Raw genomic sequence first — 21,943 nt, 5'->3', positions numbered from 1 at the left:
AGACTGTACAAAGGATATATCAGTGGGGGCAAGAGTTGGTGCTAGAACCAGATGACTATCATTTAGACCAGCAGGTGTGAGGACTTAGGCAAAGCTGGAAGACTGGGCCAGGAGGAGGAAGATTGGGAGCAATGCCAAAAAGGGATCCATTTTCTAATTTCTGTGGTGAAAGAATAAAGATGTTGTCCAGACATGTGCTGCCCTCTTCTGGTCTCACCCCAGCTACCACTTTTCATCTCACACCGGACCACTGCAATCGCTATTATCTATAATACAGAACTTTATTTGCATTTAGGGAGTGTTTATGATACAGAAATTTACAGTCTTGATCCCAAACTTTATGTCAAGGAGCCTGCATCTGGTTCTTGGGCTGAGGTGGGTGCATGACCAATACTTCTTGGATCAGATAAGAAATCTTAGATGTCTTGGATGAGGCTATACCTCCCTGGAAAAAGATAGAGAGGTGGGGTGAGGGGGCGTCTCTAGTAATTTTATATTCTAAATATGTGGGAAAAGGGTGAAAGAGTGAAGAGGGATTGGATAAGAGTGAAGATTCTGGAGAGGATGCCCTTTCCCTCCCTTTGACCAACCCTTTTTTTTTTTTTTCCCCTGAGGCAATTGGGGTTAAGTGACTTGCCCAGGGTCATACAGCCAGGAAGTGTCTAAGGCTAGATTTGAACTCCCTGAATTCAGGGCTGGGGATCTATTCACTGCACCACCTTGCTGCCTCTTGACCAACCCTTTTATTGAGCATTTCACTCTCCATATTTCCCCTTCTGTTCTTCATACACCCCCTCTCAAGCCTTCACTGATACTCTTTTAGGCAGTACTTACGATGTGGTTAGCGGGGTATCTAGTTGTATGATTTGAGACCCACGCATCCTCTGGAGTTCGCCTACGGTCAGCTTCTTGGGCCGCCCAGCTCCGGGCTCTCGGACTGTCTCTGAGATCCCATCGATCCGCTGGCTGGCCAGGTCCTCCCGGATCTCCTGCAGCATTTCTTCTGCCCGTAAGGAGTAGGGCGTGGAATAACGTTTGGGTACCATAAACAGAGGATTTTCTTCCTCATCTTCCCCGGAGGAGTTCCAGGGGCTCTCTCCTGCAGAGTCTACCAGAGATGGTGAGAGAGGTAGCTGTCCCCGAAGCCGAGCTCGGTGCAGAGTTTCCATTACCACGTCCCCTCCTGCCGGGGACCCTTCTTCTTCCTCTTTCTCAGACCAGGGTGGGGGCTCCCTCCTGGGAAGGCTCTGCCCTCTCTGGATAATACCATCCTCAGGGAGCTCAGGGGCACTCTGTCTTTGAGGGGCACGGGGATTGGAAGGCTGGAGTCTTCGAGGGATGTCCCGGAGGTCAAGGTTGGAGAGGGTCAGTCGGGGATCCTGGCAGAGGGTAGGCCGGAGTCTGTGGTTCAGTGGGGATTGGGACCCCTGCAGGGAGCCGGATATCGTGCCATAGCCACTGTCAGAACCATCGTCCAGGCCTAGAGAAGAGTCTTCTCTGTCTTCTGTGACCATCAGGTGAGGGACAAGGCCTGAGAACTCTGAAGTTCTGCTAAGGAGGGGAAAACAAGACAGCTCAAATTTTGCCTCTAAAGTTTTTGCTCTACCTAGAAGCGATCTTCCATTTTTCTGAGAAGAGAATATTTCCTAAGAGAGACTTCTTTCCTCTCCCTGATTTCAGTACCAGTGAGAAAGAAAGAATACTAGTTTGGGACTGAATTGACCTGTGTGACCTGAAACAAATCGCTTTGAGCCTATTTTCTTAGCTATACAATATGAAAATTTAAGGTTTCTTCTAGCAGTAAAATTCTATAGCTGCATATAGATAGCCTGAAGGTGTGAAAACTCATAATTCTTGTCTCTGTCACTACTTCCCATTACTGATTATCCCCTTAGGCCTGTCTAATGCCCTTCAATTAATGTCTGACGCAGATAACTATCCTGGACTCTAGCTAGCCTGGGCTCCAAATACTCTTGACCCATTCCATTCCCTCTGAATGATACATCTCACCCTTGTGTTCCCCCTTTCCGTACTTCTGTTGCTTGGGGATGTGGATAATTGCATATACCTCCTCTCCAGATTGTGGTCCTCTACGCTGCTCTGAGAGCCATCAGGAGACGGGGTTGGGGGCCTCGTGCTGGGAGATTCGATGTCCCTATATAATGCCAGTAGCTCCCTCTTCTGATGCACATATTCCTCTGTCTTTAATTTCTGTAGGGTGGCCTGTTGGATGAAGGAAGAATTAGACTAATTCAGAAGGATCTTAAGACTTGGAGGCAGAAGTATAAAAAACACCTCCCTCCCTAACATCAATAATAGCTTTCCTTTGCCAGCTCTATCTTTGAACAATAGGCTCCCTTCTGCTGGATTAACCAGTTTGGGAGAAGATACCTACCTTCCAGAAATCCCTCCCACAACTGAAAAGGGGAATAGGATGAATACTCAGATTGTTTTTTGAAACAGAGTACCCTACCACTAACAAGGCTTTTGGAAGATGATTTGGGCTGGGATGATCCGCCTCTCACCAGGGAATTCCAGAGGGAGAAATAGTTTCCTATTTTTCATCTTCTCTCTATTTTAATTTTTTTTCCTCCTTGCCCCTCCCCCATCCACTCTAGGTAAACTTAACTTCCTTATTTGCCTTTAAGTTTCCACTCCCTATTTTAAAAACAACAAAAAACTTATCTATTCTGAAAAAACATAGAAATTATTGTCCTATATTTTTCTTACCCTTCATTGCTAAACTATTAGAAAGAGTAATTTGGCTCTACTTCCTTTCCACCTATTCTTCAACCCCTTACAATCTGTCTTTTAATCTTAGCAATGCACTCAAATTACTCTCTCCATGGGGGCTAGGTGGTCCAATAGGAAGAACACTGACCCTGGAGTTAAGGACATTGGAGTCCAAATTCAGCCTCAGACACTTCTTACTAGTTGTGTGTCTGTGAGCAATTCACTTAACTGCTGTCCCCTTCAATTTCTTCATCTGTAAAAAATACTAAAAACAACTCTTCCCTCTCAGGGTTATTGTAAGAACAAAACAAAATAATATAAGATGCTATGAAAATCTTTTATTTTTATTTTTGCTGAGGCAATTGGGGTTAAGTGACTTGCCCAGGGTCACACAGCTGGGAAGTAATAAGTGTCTGAGGCCAGATTTGAACTCAGGTTCTCCTGACTTCAGGTCTGGTGCTCTAACCATTGCACCACCTAGCTGCCTCTATGCTATGAAAGTCTTAAAGCATAATGATTACAGATTTTAATAACAGATGAGATGTTCCCAAGATTTCTTACCTAGAGTAGGTACTGACAGATAGTGAATTATTGGGCAGTGATATGGGAGAAATGATTGTTTCTCTCTTGTATTTAATAAATAATCATTTAATTAGACTCAAAGGTTTTCCCCTTTTCTACTTCTTGATGAGGTTGGGAAGGGGACTGATGTTGTAAAATGTCTCAAAAGAATTTGCAGGCTTGAACCCATTTCCTAGTCAAGGGGCAAAGTTTTATTGTAATTGTAATGCCATTACAAGTGGGCTAAGTTCCAAAAGAAATTAGCAAGGAAACAGAAGCAAAGAGACACATTTATCCAGCTTTCTATCAGTGACATGCTAATTCTATGGCCCAGAGAAATGATCTCTGGAATTTGGTTATCACTGACCCAAAGATTATCTATCTGACAGCAATGAACTGAGGAGTGAGCGATCTATTGTCTCAGAAGTTTGGTCTATGGGACTATCCTGAGCCCAGAAGCTATCTGAGAGAGGAATGGTCTATTCAGAGTCAGTCAGATTGGGCCTGGGAGTTTCCTGAGGCAGACTCCAAAGCCAGATTTAAGATTACTGACTTTTCATTAGAACAGAAGCCTCTCCCCCCCCCCCCCCCCCCGCCCCAAATCAGGGGACCTCAAAATCATTGCCATATTACTTCACTCTCATCAATGGCTTCTTATTTGCCTAATCCAATGGTCTTTCTCGGTTATTATTTTCCTTGGCCTTTTTTCCCCAGCATTTTATATTCTTGACTTTCCTAGCATTATTCTCTTTTGCTTTTACTTTTATTAAATGACCATTCCTCAGTCTTATTTACTGGGTCACTTTCTTTCTCCCACCCTCTAAGTGTGAGTATCTTCCAAGTATCAGAGGAAAATGAGAAAGAAAGTCCTCCGTCTTCTGTCTGTGGTACCCAATCTTGTCTCCTTTCTCTATTATATCCCTTGCCAAACATTCATCCCTAATATTTCAATTGTTTTTTTTTTTAATGCAGATAATTCCAAAATCTTTATGTCTAGCCCTAATTGCTTCCTTAAGTTCTTCTAAAACAGTTAGACTAAATGGCCCTTGAAGTCCCTTCCAATTGGACATTCTGTACTGATATGATCTACAACAGACCCTTGGAATATCTCTTCATGTCAACATATTACATGAATATCTCAAACTCAATATTTCAAAAACAATTTACTTTCAACAAATTACAAACTTCCTTTTTTCTGGTCATTTGGACACAAAATCTTTAATTCTTCACTCTTCTTTACATTCAACTGATTTCCAAGTCTTGTACATTCCATCTCTGCAATATATTTTCCTGCTACCCCCTCTTCTTCATGTACATGGCTATCATCCCTTGGTAAAGGTGGTTGAGGGTAGGTGAAACAGAAACTAATAATATTATTACAGAATGATGTGTGATGGAACTGAAAATATAGGTCATGGAATCTTGTCCCTATGCCTCCTTGAACATCTGAAATGGTCACCATTCTAGTTAAGGTGCACAAATAATAATATTATATCATGATTCTTTGTTACACTGTCTATGACACAGCATTTGAAATAATCCTTAAAAATAACAACAGACTTATTTATACACATGTTGCATCCCCCTTCTTGATTAACTTATAAGATCTCTGAGAGAAGAAACTCATTTTTCATCATTTAATCTCCAGCACCTAAGCAGAATGTCTTGTACTTTTGATAACTTCATTTAGCTGATTAATTAGTGCTGAGTAAACTGAAATGTTGAACACCTTCATCTATGTCTTCATTCCTTACTGGCATATCTTAACATCTCTTTTTCTACTTGCCATTATAGTATGTACTTCTGGAGCCAAAATTCTATCCTCTCTGAAAAAGGTATTTGTGACATATAAAGAGTTTGAGAAACATAGTTTCTGGGTAATCAATCATTTAATTTATTATGCTATCGTATTATTAATAAAAGGATCATCATTTGACCATCTCTTTTAGACTAAAGACTCTTCATTGAATCTAATCATATTTATATGCCATTGGAAGAGTGGATATTCCTGAGGGTAGAAATCAAATTGGTGAGCAATTAATGAGAGAATGAATATTATAATGAGAGGAGACTTATTTTAATGACAGTTTGATGGATGATCAGTCAGTTTTGGTCATAGAGATTATGCGTATTCATATCATCTATCTGACAAAAGGGAGAATTCATATTTTCCATCAAATGATGGAAATGAAACTCATCAATTGACCGAACTTTACCTTTTGAACAGATTTGAGTTCCCTTTCTCAGTATCAGCCCTTGCACTTCAAAGACTGCCTGAGTAACAACTTACAGAAGCTAATTTCTGAATGAGGAAGTAGAAAAGGGGAAAAACCTTGATTCTAATTCAATGATTATTTATGAAATACAAGAGAGAAACAATCATTCCTCTCATATCCCTGCCCAATAATTCACTATCTGTCTGTACCTAGTCTAGGTAAGAAATCCTGGGACCATCTCATCTGCTCTTGAAGTCTGTAGGTTTGCGATTTCCTCTGTTCCCAGTAAGTTCCAGGTCATCATTCTTCATGGCTGGATTATTCCTTTAATAACTGACCCGTCTGCCACAGGTCTTTTTCCTTACTCCCATTCCAGGCCATCTAAGGCGTGCAGTTGCCTGGCAAATTTCTCAAATATTGCTTTAATTGCGGTACTACCCTTCTCAAGAATCCACAATATCTCCTTATTTTCTGCTGCTGCTTACAAATCTAACTTCTTCCCAACCCTTCCATTACCTGTCCCCAAGCTACCTATCCAAACATTTCTTCCCACTGTTTCCTAAGATGTGACCTAGGTTGACTCTCAAACATTGTTCATTCTGCCTTTGCTCACACTATTTCTGCTGTCAGGAAGGCCGTCCCCTAATGTAAATCCTACTCAGCCTGCAAGCCTCAATTCAAACGTCATCCTCTTCCATTTCACCAGAATAAAATGAGATGATTTCTAAGGATCTTTCTAGCTCTAATATGGGCAGCTAGAGGGTGCAGTAGATAATGGGCTGGGCTTGGAGTCAGGAAGACATCTTCCTGATTTCAAATCCAGCCTCAGAAACTTTCTAGCTGTGTGACCTTGGGTAAATCACTTAACCTCTATCTTCCTCAGTGCCCTAATCCATAAAATGGGAATAATATTAGCATGTCACTTGGACAAGTCATTTAACCCTGTTTGCCTCAGTTTCCTCATGTGTAAAACAAGAAAGAAAAGGAAGTGGCAAAGTACTCCAAAACCTTTGCCAGAATTGGACATGACTGAAAAACGACTGAATCTTAACTCCAATTCCAGCTCTAAAGCCTCTGATGCTTTGGCCAGTGTGGAATGATGGAAAGAACCTTGGACTTGGGGGTAGACAATATAGCTATAATAGAAGGCTTCCAACTAAGTGTTGGATCTGAAGTCAGGAAGATCTAAATTCAAATCTGCTTTCAGATTCTTTCTAGCTATGTAAACCTGGGCAGAGCGCTTAACCCCTATCTCAGGGCTCTAATCCATAAAATTGGAATAATATTAGCATCTACCTTCTAGGCTGATTGTGAGGACAAGATGAAACAATGACTTTAAAGTGCTTTACAAACATTAAAGTGCTATATAAATTATAGCTATCGTTATTATATCACCTCTCTGAACCTCAGTTTCCTCATTTACGGAGTTGGACTGGATTACGAAGATCTCTTCTATTGCCTAAATTGATATTTCTGTAAGTCTCTTTGACTACCTTAGCTCACACACTTCTCTGAAATGTCTAGTGTATAGTATGAATACAATTTAGCACTTAATTACTGTTTGAAGTATGTTAGTTCTGTCTTAGATTTGCTGGATTATGAATGCTTTGAGGATATGGATTACAGCCTATATTTTGTTTAACTGGTGAGTCTCCCTCATTCTACTTTATGCATCAGTAACTAAACCGCATCCCCTCGTCCAGAAGATCCAATACCCCAGGAGTCTAGAAGCTACTTATAGCTACTAACCTACCCAGCTATTTTCTGTGAGGTAGTGATTCTCTCTTTCTCTCTCTCTCTTTCTTTCTCTCTCTCTCTCTTTCTCTCTCTCTTTCTCTTTTTTTTTCTCTCTCTCTCTCTCTTCCTTTCTCTCTCTTTCTCTCTCTCTGTCTCTGTTTCTGTCTCTCTCCTTCTACCTCTCTCTCTCTGTCTCTCCCCCCTCTCCTCTTTTTCTTCTCTCTCTCTTTTTCTTTCTCTCTCTCTTTCTCTGTCTCTCTTTCTCTTTCTCTCTCTCTCTTTTTTTTTCTCTCTCTCTCTTTTTTTTTCTCTCTCTTTTTTTTTCTCTCTCTTTCTCTTTCTCTCTCTCTCTCTCTCTCTCTCTCTGTCTCTCTCTCTCTCTCTCTCTCTCTCTCTCTCTCTGTCTCTCCCCCCTCTCCTCTTTTTTCCTTCTCTCTTTCTCTTTTTTTTTTTTCTTTCTCTTTCTCTCTCTCTTCCTTTCTCTCTCTTTCTCTCTCTCTGTCTCTGTTTCTGTCTCTCTCCTTCTACCTCTCTCTCTCTGTCTCTCCCCCCTCTCCTCTTTTTCTTCTCTCTCTCTTTTTCTTTCTCTCTCTCTTTCTCTTTCTCTCTCTCTCTTTCTCTTCTCTCTCTCTCTTTCTTTCTTTCTCTCTCTCTCTTTCTTTCCCTTTCTCTTCCTTTCTCTCTGTCTGTTTCTGTCTCTCTCTCTCTGTCTCTGTCTCTCTCCCTCTACCCCTCTCTCTGTGTCTCTCTCTCCCCCCTCTCCTCTTTTTTCCTTCTCTCTTTCTCTCTCTCCTCTTTCTTTTTTCTCTGTCTCTTTCCCCCCCCATTTTCTCCCTTTCCTGTTCTATTTCTCAATCGCTCGCTATGTTTTGCACCCACTCCTCTCCAGCCTGCAGAGTACCTGGGCCTTCTGTATCTTCTCTAGCCAACGGCTACATTCATTTGGATTGGGACAATGGAAAACAAGGGCGCTGGAGACACACTGGAATTCAGTAAGATGGATCATCAGGAAGCTGTCTGGGGTGGAGAAAAAGTAGGAAATGTAGGGAAGCAGAGGAGAGACTGCTTCCTTCTTCTGCTTCTCCCTCCCCCTTCCCCCTTCCCTGAGCCAACTGGATATTGGGAAGAGGAAGGAGGAAGGACTGAAGTAAAAAGAGGAGGAACCCAAAGAATGGACTAGGGTGGGAACAACATACTGGGGTCCCGAAGGGCCTGACACACAAGCTTCTCCAGCATGAGAGGTGGGCGGATGACCTTAGCCTTGTCTGCCTTGCGCTGGGGTTTGGTCACCAGAATCACATCAGAGAATAGGAACAGGTACACGTCCACCTAGGAGCCGACAGAGAGAGAAACACTGATAAGCTTGATGTAGGATGGGGGAAGGATGATGGGATGAGGGGACGCTGGGTGGAAATGTACAAGGACACAGAGGATGTAGGAGCAGACAGCAAGCACATATCAGAGGGCCAAAGGGGACTTTGAGGGACCTTCACCCCAATCTCATCCGCACATTTTATAGATTAAGAAGCAGGGCAGGTGAGATCCTGGAATCATAAGCCCAAAGTTCACAACTCGTTAGGAGCAGAGTCAGGGAGGGATACAACCCAAGTCTCATGACTGAGGTCCAAAGCACATGAGCACATAGTCCAGTGTCATTATGCCATTTAGTGATAGACTCAGGAACACAGATATGGGCGCCCACAGAGCCTCCCTGAGCCCTCTCTGTCCCACCTTGCAGCTCTCCTGCCTCCATTCTCCATCCCTCTCCCCATTCTTACCATCTTCTTCCAGCTTTATTGCCTCTCCCTGTCCCCCAGCCTCTGCCCTCTCCCTCACCTTCCCCTCTCGTCCCTCTTTCATTCGAACAGAGCCCTCAAGTAGCAGCTGCCGAGTGTGTTGGTGGTCGACTCCCAGCATGGGGGAGGTCAGATCTAGGTTGGAGAAGGGACGCAGGTTCTGGGGGGACAAGGAGACCATATTAGTGGATAAGGTACGTGACCCCAAACATGACGGAACAGATATCCATCCTCTTTCTCTGTTCTCTCTGCCTCATCTGGGGCAGTTTCATGCTTCTCACTTCCTAAGGCTCTTTCCCCTTCCCTTTTCCCTCCTCCTCCTCTTTTTGCCCTGATGTGGGGCTCATCCCCCCCTCCCCCCTCCTCCTTTCCCTCCCACGTCTCTGCCCTTCTCACCTTCTCTACCTCCTCAGTGGATGGTTCCAGCACTTCGTAGGGCCCGATGCGCTGGGCAGCAGCTGCCAAGCTGTCGTGCTCCTCCCCCTGACGCACTTGGCTGTTGATGTGGTGTAGGAAAGCCTCCACGGAAGAAACCTAGGCCCGGTAAACAAGGGGACTGTCACGGTCCAGCCCGTGCTGGTTCCGCCAATCCTCGCCCAAAGAGGGGCCAGAAGAAGGACGTAGAGAGAATCAAGAAACGAAATACATTATAGTCTAGGAGAGATAGACCCACCACTTCATTCTGTAGGTGGAGAAGGAGCTTTTCCTCAGGAGTTCCCTTAAACTCCCTGGAAAGGCCAAAGCCTTTGTTTATCCGTACCATGGAACTGAGAGCATCCTGGACCTGGGGCTCAGGGGTCTTTCTGAGCACAGCCTGGAGCAGCAGCGGGTATTTGGTGATTCTTTGGTGAGGTTTGATGAGCAGGTCACTGAGTTGCTGGCGACCAGACCTTTTGTGTTTCTCACACCACTGTGGGAGGGGAGAGAGACAGACAGACAGACAGAGAGACAGAGAGAGACAGAGAGATACAGAGACAGAGAGAGAGAGAAAGAGGGAGAGACAGAGAGAGAGAGAGAGAAAGAAAAAGAGAGAGACAGAGACAGAGAGAGAAAGAAAGAGACAGAGAGATACAGAGACAGAGAGAGAGAGAAAGGGGGGAGAGAGAGAGAGAGAGGAGAGAGAGAGAGAGAGAGAGAGAGAGAGAGAGAGAAAGAGAGAAAGATAGAAAGAGAGAGAGAGACAGAGAGAGAGAGACAGGGAGAGACAGAGACAGAGAGACAGAGAGAGAGAGAAGAGAGAGAGAGAAAGAGAGAGAGACAGAGAGAGAGAGAGACAGAGAGAGAGAGACAGGGAGAGACAGAGACAGAGAGACAGAGAGAGACAGAGAGAGAGAGAGAAAGAGGGAGAGACAGAGAGAGAGAGAGAGAGAGAGAGAGAGAGAGAGAGAGAGAGAGAGAGAGAGGAGAGAGAGAGAGAGAGAGAGAGAGAGAGAGAGAGAGACAGAGACAGAGACAGAGAGAGAGAGAAAGAGAGACAGAGATAGAGAAAGAGGAAGGCAGGGGAGAGAGAACAGGAGTCAGGAAGTGCCATGGATGGAGGCTGTTATTTGTCCTTTGTCCTTGAAGAAGGCTGTGTTTTCAGGGAGATGACGCCATGACATTCGAGTGAGTTGGATTTCAATGAGGGAGGACAAAGTCAGCTGCCTCGCTTTCCCCTCCAGAGCCATCTGAGTCCAGAGGCCAGGTATAGGTCAGAAGATGGCCCTGGCTATAAGGGGAGACCTCAGCTTTTTAAACTACTCTTTAGCAGGTCTCAGTTGGACTGAGGCTACACCCAGTCAATGATTAAGGCTGAGACAGAGTCAATAATAATTATATAACAATAACTTTCACCAAGTGCCTGAGGCTTCACAGTGTTTTCATCTTTTCCTCCTTGAGATTAACAGAGCCTGGGGCTTGGAGGGGGGATGGCTGTTCACTACCCCTGGAGCAGCCGGTATAAGCCCTTGCCTGCCTGGCCCGGACCCTGCCCCCACCCCCACCCCGGCTTTCTTCATGGACTAACCCACCTGCACGTAAGTCTGGAAGAGAGGGTTGTTCTCCTGTTGTTCGCGAGCATAGGCCATGGTTTGTTTCACGCAAAGACAGTACTGCACGTATGGCTGGAACCGCTGGCTGAACTTGGGGGATTGAAGGGTGGGAGCCCAGAGGAATGCGGTCGGAGAAAATAAAAATGATTCAATAGAAACATCAGACCCGCTGTGGAGACTGCTGGTGGGGGTGGGAGAGCGTTACAGCTCCTCAGGCAGACCCTTCCTCATGGCTTCTGCTGAGCCCGACTTTATGCTGGAGCTTTTGAGCACAGAGCTGTGGGAGCACTTTTTGATTCCCGCCCTCACGGTTACACTAGATAAAGCTAGCATTCCGCTTTTCTCTGAATCTCCATCTAGGGTCTCTGACGACCTTCTGGTCCTGCTGTCCATCAATAATGAAATAGCAATTTTCATAATGTGGGCAGGTTCCCATTTCCCTGTTGGAGGCAAGGGGGACTTCACAGGAAGCCTAGGGGGCATCTCCTCTTGTAGGTAGAAGGCTTGGGGGTTCAGGAAAGGACGGTTATTTCTGCCATACCATCCCTTAGGTAGGACGTACAGAGCCTGTTCTGGAAAAAACTGTCCCATCACATTTGTCTATGGGATTTTTGCTTCCTCCCAGTGGCTGCTTCTCTGCTTTCATTAAAGCAAACCCATGAAGTGCTTGCCTCCTTCAGCCATCTATTCTTGTTCTTAGAAGGCTGTCAATGGACATTTTATCAATAATTTATCAATTACTTATTTACCAATTTATCAATGATTATCAGTAATTAAGAGGTTTTCTTGATAAGGGCTTAAGTGCTAATAATCTTTCTTAGAATTATTGTCATTGTACTTTTGGATGCCTAAAGACCCCCAAACCTTTAAGACCTGAAGAAATGAAGTTAGAACAATAGAACTACTGTGGATTTTTTGAGATGGAAAACTGCCCCTTGTCCCTCCTCAAATCAGAGTATAGTATAAATCATATAGTCTCTACCCATCTGAAGATCTGACTTGTGGCTCAATAATCTGGAATAACAGGTCAACATGACAGGTATTATCTGAAGTCCCCAAGCACGACTGATCTGAAAGTACCCCCTCCCCTTATTTCTACCCATTACTCACTGTCAAGAAGCCATCTTGCAGGCTGAGAGGGTCCAGAGGCTGGCCTGAGACCCGGGTCTTCTTCAGGGTAGGTCCTAGCACCTCCTCCCAGAAACTCTGATGGGCACGAATCAGGTTTGGTACATTTCCAAACAAGGACTCGACTGGAACCTTGGGAAAAAACATGGAGATGTCTCAGGGCTCCTGTTTTCAGCTTCTCTCCTCCCACTGATAGCATTGATGATCTGTGGGCCTGAGGCTCTAATTAAAACAGGCAGCAAGTAGAAAGAGACCCAGACATGGAATGTGAATAGTTCTGCTTTTATTGTTCTTATCACCTCGAGTTTTAGAAAGGAGCTTTGGCTACAGATAGTCGGAGTTCTTTGCACCTGGGGAGGGGGAGGACAGATGGGACTAAGAAAAACAAAGTGGGGAGAACTCTGGGAAAAGGAGGTTAGGTGAGCATGACTGATAACTGGGGTGAACCATTTGCAGCGCTGAAATTCAGTGTTTAGGGTCTTTCCAGGCCATGACCAAACCTTGTACCCACCCCAGCCCCATACTCACTTCTGTCAGAAGCCCCACTCTTTGTAGATTCAGCAGACCGGCTGCCAGGAGCTAGGTAGAGAAAGATGGAAACTCCGAAACATGAATCTCTACCACATTTCCCATTATCTTGCATCAAATAATTGATCCCCTCCCTCCCTTGGCTTAATAGTCTGAGGTCAGGAGATATCAATCCAATCCAGAAATTCTCCACAACTCAGATTTGTCTGTCTTTTCCCTTCTGGGGCCTTACAATTGAGGTAGGATGGGGGTGGGCACTGAGGAATGCCAGTCAAAGCTGGCGAGTTGGAGGGCACCATAGGTGGGGACGGCCCTGGGAATGCTTACATCAGTCATGATCTTCAGCTTTCGGATGTAGGACAGTTCAGTGGTCACTAGCTCCCATAATGCTTCTTGCTGGTGACAGAGCTCCCGGCTCATCTCCTACGGATGGATGGAGGGCTGGCTCAGTGGGAGGGTGGAGAGGGAAATGGGGACGGGGGCAGGGAGGGAGGGAAGGACAGACAGGATCTCCCACCTTTGGGTCACCTTTTCTTAGAAGTGTGGGGGCCAGTATGCTTTAGCCTGTAACTGTATGTGCATGTACATGTGGGCATATAATTTTATTTTTATTTTTAAAGCTCTTTATTTTCACAGATAATTTTTCAACGTTGACCCTTGCATAGCCTTGTGTTTCAGATTTTCCCCTCCTTCCCTCCCCTGTGCAGATGATGGTAATGTCTTCCCAGCCTGATCTGTACCTTATGTCCAGGTACCAGTTCTTTCCAGGACTTCTCGATTGTCAAGCCTCTGTACCAGCTCTCCCCGATCTCCCAGTATCTCCGATCCTCAGGGGGCAGGCGGGGCATCCCGAACATGCTGAAGGTATGTAGCCTCATCTCCAGCTGTCTGGCCTTGGCCACTTCCTGGGTAATACAGAGACGGAGGTCAGGGCCGGAGCCCTAGCAGGGTGCTGACCCTGAGCAGCAGAAGCCCAGAGTCCAGTCGCCGGCAGAGAGGAGGGGCAGAGTCTAAGGTTTAAAGCAGGGTGGTGGGAAAGTGGCCAGAGAGGGCCCTGTCCTTCAGATCCCCTCACAGATGTTCAGACTGTACAGAAAAGCTTTCTAAGTGGACTTTCCCCAGTGATTCAGACAGAGATCCCAAAGCATCTAGGGAACCCTGCCTTTTTCTACCTCAGAATCCAGGTGGCAGAGCTGGAAGGGGCATTAGAGCTCATTTCACCCATTGAACAGAAGAGAAACTTTGAGATAAAATGGTTTGCCCAGGGTCACTAAGATTCAAAATCACAATTATAATAGAACTCACATCTTCTGATTCCCTATCCAGGAATCCAATCTTCCACCATGCCATTCTTTCTTAATTTTCTTCTACTACTTTCTAGTTTTTTTTTCCTTTGAGATATACTTTACCCCTCTCTTACATAGCTATTGTGAGGATGAAATGAGATAATATATGTAAAACTTATAGTTGACTCCTCATTTTTTAAAAGAGAAGATTATATTAGATGACCTCTGTGATCTTTTACTAAGCAGATAAATTATGGGGACTTGCTTAAGATACACAGATACACTGTTACCTAACATAGAGCAAGAGAATGTCAAAGATGAGGTGTGCACATGAATGTCTATTCAGACTAGGATATGTATGCATTTTTTTTGTTTTTCTTTTTCAGAGATATAATCATTTTAATGTAACTTTCAAAGTTGTCTTGTTCATCTGTTTCCTTTGGAATGCCTTTCTTTTAAATTGTGGGGTTTTTCCCCCATTTTAAAAAAGCTCTTTATTTTCAAAACACATGCATGGATAATTTTTCAGCTTTTTTTTTTTGGGGGGCTGGGGCAATTAGGGTTAAGTGACTTGCCCAGGGTCACACAGCTAGGAAGTGTTAAGTGTCTGAGATTAGATTTGAACTCAGGTCCTCTTGACTTCCTGGTGCTCCATCCACTGCTCCACCTAGCTCCAACATTGACCCTTACAAAACATTGTGTTCCAAGTAATCCAATGTATGTTAAACATGTTTAAAATATGTTAAATGCAATATATGTATGCATATTTGTAATTATTGTGTTACACCAAAAAAAACCCTGAGAAACAAAACAAAATAACAAAAAGAGTGAAAATGCTATGTTGTGATTCACACTCAGTTCCCACAGTCCTCTCTCTGTGTATAGATGGTTCTATTCATGATAAGATCACTGGAACTGGCCTCAATCATTTCATTCTTGAAAAGAGACACATAGAATATGTTTTCATAATAAAATAACTTAAACTTACTTAATTTCTTTCTTTTTTCTTCCTTCCTATTTTCTTTATTCTTTTCTTTCTATTTCTTTCTTTTTTTCTTTCCTTTCTTTCTCTCCCTCTCTCCCTGCTTCTCTCTCTCTCTCTCTCTTTCTTTTTCTCTCCCTCCCTCTTTCTTCCTTTCCCCTATTTTGCTAGGGCAGTAAGGAGGGGGAATTTTGGAAAAGGTCCTTTACCTTGACTTTGGGGGAGTTTAAAGGGCTCGACCCAAAATATCCACCATGCTTTTTCTCCGGCTCTGGCTCTTTCAGCCTCAGTGGCGACAAGCCCCTGGACTGGACAGAATTCTTGGTGAAGGGGACAAGGTCCTGCAGTCGGTGGTAGGAAGAATCCTAAGACAGAGGTGGGGGATGAGAAAGGGGCATTTCTGGGAATGTTCATGGGGCAGTCCACGCCAAGCTTTGGCTCCTGGCACGCCCTCTCCTGCCCCTCTCCCTGAGCTCTGTTTCCCTAAACTTCTCCCCCAAACGAGTTTGGTGCGGGGGCCCCTCCCAGCCTTGAGTCACAGAAGGCGCTGCCAGAGAGGCTTGGCCGAGCAGGGGCATGTTGGCCTGGCACTGGGAGCAGGCCCTGGGGCAGACACGGCTTCTCCCGGGAGAAGCACAAGCACCTACACGCACTCTCCCTCGGGCCTTCGCCCGGGTGGGCGCTTGCTGCCCGGTGGTACATCTCACACGCACGGCTCCATCCCGTGTCCCCCGCAGCCGTGGGCCTGCCGGACCCATTTGACAGCTTGGTTCCCTTCCTGTTCCTGTGCGTTCCTACCCGCCATGTATCCCCCTCTCTGCTGCGCTCCCACATGCATGTTCATGTACAGAGACTGTTCACGGTCTGTTTCCTCCCCTGACTGGGAGGGGGCTTGCCCTTCCCTGGGCAGGTCCAGCCACATTCCTCGGGCCTACAGGTGGCCTGAATCATATCTCCTCTCCTCCACCCCTTCCCTAGGCCATATGCACACCCCTTCGCCTTCCCCCAGTTTGAGCCCTCAAGAGGTGCCCTGGAGCTCCTCACTCTCTAGGAAGCTGGAATTTGGGAAGACAGTGCAGTTTAGAAGGGAAGAGTGAGGGATGGCATCAGGAGAGACCCGGGTTAAAATCTGATCTCGGACACTGTGCCTGTTGACACACCACTAGAAACCTTCAAACCTGAAATGCCCTCATCTGTAAAATGGGGATTATCACAGCATCTACCTCGGGGGGTGTTGTGAAGCTCAAATATGGTGACAAGGGTAAATATCTTCTTGACTACAAAAGAGGAGCAAGGGATGGAAGTGAAGGGAAGATAGTGAAAGAAGGAAAAGAGGGTGGGGAGAAAGAAGAATGGGGAAATGAGAGTGAAAAAAAGTACAGGGAGGAGAAAAGGGGCAAAGGAAGAGGAAGAGGACAACAGAGAAAGGAATGGAGGAAAAAAAGGAGGCATGAGGGGAAGGAAGGCCGTGGGAAGGATAAGAAGCTGGGACTGAGGAAGAATAAGGAAGCTAAATAATTCCCTGTTCCACAATTCTACCACCACCTTAAGTCTGTGCAGGGAAGTGGAAGAAGGTTTACCTTTCTTGAGGAAAAGAGGGGAAAAATAAAAACCAAGATTTATAATGCTCTTTAAAATTTGCAGACATCTACATTATTTAATTCTCACAATAACCCTGTGAGGTAGGTAATTATTATGAATTTCCATTTTATAGATAAAGAAACTGATATATGTATTAAAGTTTGCAGAAGTCTACATTTTTATCTTATTTGATTCTCACAACCCTGTGAGGTAGGTATTGTGTATTTCCATTTTACAGATAAAGAAAGAGGATATATATAGTGTTTTGTATATGTATATCTATATACATATACATACATATATATTTGTGTATATACACACACATATATTTATATGGGAAGGGCACTCCGGAGCAGTTTATACATGTCCAGAAGAGGAAAGACTTGAATTAAAGTAACTAAGAAATTCCGCCTCCTCACGGGTCAAACCCCCAGGAAGATGGAAAGAAGGCAAGACCAGGGTAGGGGAGAACCAAATTGGGAAGCCAGGGTTCTTACCTGTTGAGCAGTCCCTCGTAGGTACAGGTTCTTGGTGTTTTTATGGTTTGGGGGTTTCCCCCCATAGGTTTCAATTCGAGAGGCCACCAATCCATGGACCGGGTGGCCCTCATCTGGGACATTGAACCCCTTCATTCCCTATGCTCTCGGTCATCTCTGAGGTAACATGGTTAAGAAGGGAGGGATCACCTGAGGCTGCGATAGAAGGGAGAGAAAGAGGTCAGTCTCAACAGATTTTGTTGTGGAGATGTGTGGGGGGTATGTGAAAGTCGTGGGACACACACACCCAGGGACAGACTGAGTCAGAGACTGAAAGAGAGAAAAATAAAGAGAGAGAAAGTTAGAAATAGGGATCCCTAAGGCCTGAGAGGGGGGTAGGCAAGAAGGCCCAAAGGGAAGATTTTTCTTGGGTAAGATTGGTATGTTCTTGACAAGTCATGGAAGGGATGGGCTGGATCATAGTGGTCTGAGGCTGGCCAGCTAGTACGCATGAGGGGGTGTTTGTTGACATTGGTGAGTATGTGTGGGCAGGCTATCTATATAGAAAAGTCCTTCTTTGGGGAGTGGAGGAGGAGGATGAAAGAAACACAAGCATGCATATATAACACACACACACACACATATAAATGCATACATATAAATATAACAAAACAAAACAAATACATAGGGCAAAGTCCTCCAATCCTGTTCTAATTTAGGAGGAAGACCTAGACTCAGTGGGGAGCTGTGGCTGGTCTCTGAGTCACTGAGCTTTCTTACCTGTATATTCCCACCCACTATTAGCACCCTTTTGCCTTGATCCTAAGACCCTTGCCCCTTGGTCTCACCTTATACTTCCTGTTCCTCTATCCTTGGGTAAAAGATATAGGGGGACCAATACCATGAGGTGACTGGAAACTCCGGGATTTAGAAAGCCAGGTAGAAGTACTCAGGGGGAAAAAAGTCCCGGAAAGAAAGACTAGAGTCCACGAGTGGAGACAAAGGAAGCTGGAAGATGAGGGTCTCAGGAGGGAGGGAGAGTAGGAGTTTAAGTTCTTGTTCTATTCCACACCAGACCCCCACCCCTGAAAAAAGACTTCAGACTCCCTGAATCAAAATCCTAGGGGTTCTCTGCCTCCCTTGCCTCTCTTCTACCTCCCTTCACTGACAACAGGCCTTTCTAACCTTTTTTGTGCATAATCTGGTTACCCTCTGACACTAAGAATTCCTCAGAAAAATGTTTCTTAACTGCATAAAATAATTTTCTTAAATGCATAAAATAAAATATATAGAATTGCAAAGGAAACAGACTTTGTATTGAACTAAAGCTGTAATATTTTCCCCCATATAAGTTCCATTCATGGGCCCCTTGGGAGTTCGAGGATTTCAGAATAAGAACCTTTGGGCTAGAGATTCCTCGGGCAGGAGTGGGCCAAGTTGGGCAGGGGGACTATGCGAGCAGAGAGTCGAATGGTGACTGTGGCTACATCCTCCTCCCCTCTGCCTTAAGCTCTTGGCCCTTTGGAAGCTTCCCATCTCCGCCCCCTCCCAGTTTTGCACTCCCCCTCCCCCCTCCCTTCTCGACTACCTTAACTCCCCTCTTTTCTCCCGAGTCAGAACCGCTCTGTTCCTTATTGCCTGGACTCTGCGCTCCCATGTCCTCTCCTCCCAGCCCCTATCCAGCCCTCCCTCCCGGTGCCTTCCTGCCTCCCCGAGAGCTGCCACCCGCTCCCTCCTGAGCACTCCTTCCCGCTGCGTCCTTAAGTCCCCGGGGCCTCCTGCGGGCCCTCGCTTCCCCCTCCGCCCTCCCTCCCGGTGCTCACACCTGCCCCTGCCCCCTCCCTCCCTGCCACTCCTCCTCTTCCATCCCTCTCCCTCTAACCTGTTCCCCCAGGTGTCCCCGCTCCTCTTGCCCCTCCAGGAGTTTCCTCTTATCCGCGGGTCGCTGGATAAGGCGGCAGGGCCAGCCCGGTCCGCGGTCCTGCAGGCGCCTACTGGGACAGAGCGGCCCGGCCGGCCCGGCAGCAGAACTGGTGTCAGGTCGGGGAGGCAGGGAAGGAGAAAAGGGCGGGGCCGGGCTACGGTACCGCCCAGCCTCCGCGGGACTGGGACAGTGTATGTACTCTGTGGGAGGCTTCCCTCAGATTCCACCCTGCAATTTACTCACTCTTCTCCCTACTTTCTTTTCTATCAAGATACTGTCATGAACAGTCGGATACTCCTCTGTCAGTTCCCACTGTACCTTTTAAAAAGGGATCCTCTTCCAGACGTGGCTAAATTAATTACTAAAGTGCGCTAGGTCTGCCTCCTCCCTCCTTGTAATCCACAATGTGCATCCCGTACCGCGCCAGGATGGAAACCGCATGAAAAATTAGTATTGTTATTAACGACTACAGCAGTAATTGCGTCACTATCGCTGTGGCTACCGCTTTTATTACTACTAAATTTTTTCTAAACTCATGGAACCTCTAAAAGTCATGGAACACATTGTAGGAGAAATAAGTAGACGTGACCATGGGAAATGGGGAGGTGTCTAGAGCAGGGCTTCTTAAACTTTTTTCCACTCGTAACCCTTTTTTTGCCTGAGAAATTTTTACGTGATAAATAGGTATATAAAATAGGGATGCAAATCAACCATTTACTGATAATAAATCATAATTTTATGACCTCACATGGGATGATGATCTACAGTTGAGGAAGCTTTTGTCTAGAGGAAAAATATATCCAGAATATACAATAGAATTTTTCTTTGCTTTAAAAAAAAATAATAGCTTTTTATTTTCAAAATACATGCATATGTTTAACATATATTAGATTACTTGCCATCTAGGGAAGGTGGAAGGAAGGGAAGGAGAAAAATTTGGAGCACAAGGTTTTACAAGGGGAAATGTTGAAAACTATCTTTGCATGTATTTTTTATAAAGCTTTTTATTTTCAAAGCATATGCATGGATAATTTTTCAACACTGACTCTTCCAAAACTTTGTGTTCTAAATCTTTCTCCCTCCCTTTCTCCTATTCACTCCCCTAGACAGCAAGTAATTCAATGTATGTTAAACATGTGCAATTGTATACATATTTCCCACATTTATCATGCTACACAAGAAAAATCAAATGAAAAAGGAAAAAAAAATGAGAAAGAAAAAAAAAAAGCAAGCAAACAACAACAAAAAGATGAAAATACTCTGTTGTGATCCACATTCAGTTCCCACAATCTTCTCTCTGGATACAGATGACTCTCTCCATCATAAATCTATTAGAATTGACCCAAATCACCCCATTCTTGAAAAGAGCCAATAGACTTTTTCTTTAATCAAACATATATAAAACTTGAGAGTGGTTTTTAATCTGTGTTATGGTTTTTCTTCTTAAAAGATTTCACTTTAGGAATCTATATTCAAGGGTAGCCTATATTTGGATCAATAAAATAATTTCCATTTGGACTTTGGGTGTTCCTAAATAGACAATGCTCCTCAGATTCTCCACTGTGGTCATTGGTGGTAGCCCAGTGGTAACCACAGACTTTGTGAAAAGTACCATAATAGATAGCATGATAAATACATAATAGGGTTCTCTAGGGAAGGAGACTTAGTACTGTGGGCAAGGAGGGAGGATAAAGTCATGAGCACAGAGTACCACTCTGGTTGAGCTCAGTGTCCTAAGAAAGGATAAGATATTTCCCTTATCTGACTCTGCCAGTTTCTCCCACTTGACTTGACAGAGATACATTTCCTAAATAGGAAAGGAATATTAAAAACAATGGGGTAGGAAGATGGGATCCAGGTATCTCTTGTCCTCAGCCTCTGAAGAGTTAACAGTTGAGCTTGCTTGGTTAGAAAGTTCAAAGTGTGACCCTTATCTTTAAGAGAATACCCAGCTTGTTTCCTCCACCCTGGTGCTGGGAAAAGGGCAGTTTGATCAGACATTGTTCCTGGACTTTGCTCCTAGGATGGAACCTTTTAGGGCCTTGTGCCAGGCTGAGATTTCCCTTCCCATCTCCAAGAGGCCAGGCCCAGGCTTAGGACCTTAGATCTCAGATATATGGGAGGGAGATCATTCCCAACTTTCATAAAGGATCATTTGTTGTCTGGGATGTTCCCTTTTCTTTTCTATCTGCCTTCTCCCAAATTCTGCTCAAATTAACTTCACTGGATTTGGATTGATCTTTCTACTCGGTATTTACAGATTTAATAATCCTTGTCTCACTAACCCTTCTAGGGTGCATTCCCTGACAGCACCCTGACAGCAGCCATGGTGAAGAAGGAAAGAGGAGAACATCTTGTTAGGCTGGACAGTAGATCCCAAGTGATGGCTATATTTCAGGCACTTTATGAAAGGCAGCAAAGAATAGTGGATAGAATCAAGGCTTGAGGTCAGGAAGAACTGGATCTGATACCTATCTACTTGCACTAGACCACTTCTTTTAAAAAAAGATATTTACTAAAGCTTTTTATTTTCTTTTCTTTTTTTTTTAATAATTTTTTATTGATAGAACGCATGCCAGGGTAATTTTTACAGCATTTTATCCCTTGCATTCATTTCTGTTCCTATTTTTCCCCTCCCTCCCTCCACTCCTTCCCCGAGATGGCAAGAGTCCTTTACATGTTGAATGGGTTGCAGTATATCCTAGATACAATATATGTGTGCAGAACCAAACAGTTTTCTTGTTGCACAGGGAGAATTGAATTCAGAAGGTATAAATAACCCGGGAGGAAAAACATAAATGCGAGCAGTTTATATTCATTTCCAGTGTTCTTTCTCTGGGTGTAGCTGCTTCTGTCCATCTTTGATCAATTAAGGTAAAGCTTTTTATTTTCAAGACATGTACATGAATAACTTTTCAACATTGACCCTTGCAAAATCTTGTTTTCCAAATTTTGCCCCCTTTTC

General features: G+C 44.6%; 1 protein-coding gene across 2 annotated transcripts; it reads right to left on the bottom strand.

Annotated features, from left to right (window-relative positions):
• Positions 1–262: 262 nt before the first annotated feature.
• PLEKHG6 (pleckstrin homology and RhoGEF domain containing G6) lies at positions 263–19,079 on the bottom strand. Of its 2 annotated transcripts, none has more exons than XM_051962844.1 (16): positions 18,937–19,079; positions 17,076–17,270; positions 15,207–15,362; positions 13,470–13,634; positions 13,057–13,152; positions 12,730–12,780; positions 12,184–12,333; positions 11,053–11,163; positions 9,804–9,953; positions 9,440–9,577; positions 9,084–9,203; positions 8,444–8,576; positions 8,149–8,264; positions 2,069–2,223; positions 835–1,551; positions 263–445 (listed from the first exon to the last, which is right to left on the bottom strand). In XM_051962844.1, exons 2-16 carry the CDS (start codon positions 17,208–17,210, stop codon positions 436–438), a joined length of 2,403 nt encoding a protein of 800 aa, XP_051818804.1. In that variant the 5' UTR covers positions 17,211–17,270; positions 18,937–19,079; the 3' UTR covers positions 263–435. The 2 variants fall into 2 exon arrangements, with proteins under 2 accessions (XP_051818804.1, XP_051818806.1); XM_051962846.1 differs by having other exon boundaries at positions 835–1,548.
• Between the last annotated feature and the right edge of the window lie 2,864 nt (positions 19,080–21,943).

This window comes from Antechinus flavipes, chromosome 5 (genome assembly GCF_016432865.1).
Source record: "Antechinus flavipes isolate AdamAnt ecotype Samford, QLD, Australia chromosome 5, AdamAnt_v2, whole genome shotgun sequence".
In the NCBI taxonomy this organism is placed as follows: domain Eukaryota; kingdom Metazoa; phylum Chordata; class Mammalia; order Dasyuromorphia; family Dasyuridae; genus Antechinus; species Antechinus flavipes.
This window is presented reverse-complemented; position numbering and strand designations above follow the sequence as displayed.

Bases quoted from the DNA above. Each gene is read 5' to 3' on its own strand.
- PLEKHG6 (XM_051962844.1), bottom strand. From the start codon at position 17,210: ATGAAGGGGTTCAATGTCCCAGATGAGGGCCACCCGGTCCATGGATTG. The intron at 13,153-13,469 runs GTACAGATCAGG...ATCCATCCGTAG, and splicing joins AACTGGTACCTGGACATAAG to GAGATGAGCCGGGAGCTCTG. The intron at 9,204-9,439 runs GTGAGAAGGGCA...TTGTCCCCCCAG, and splicing joins CCACTGAGGAGGTAGAGAAG to AACCTGCGTCCCTTCTCCAA.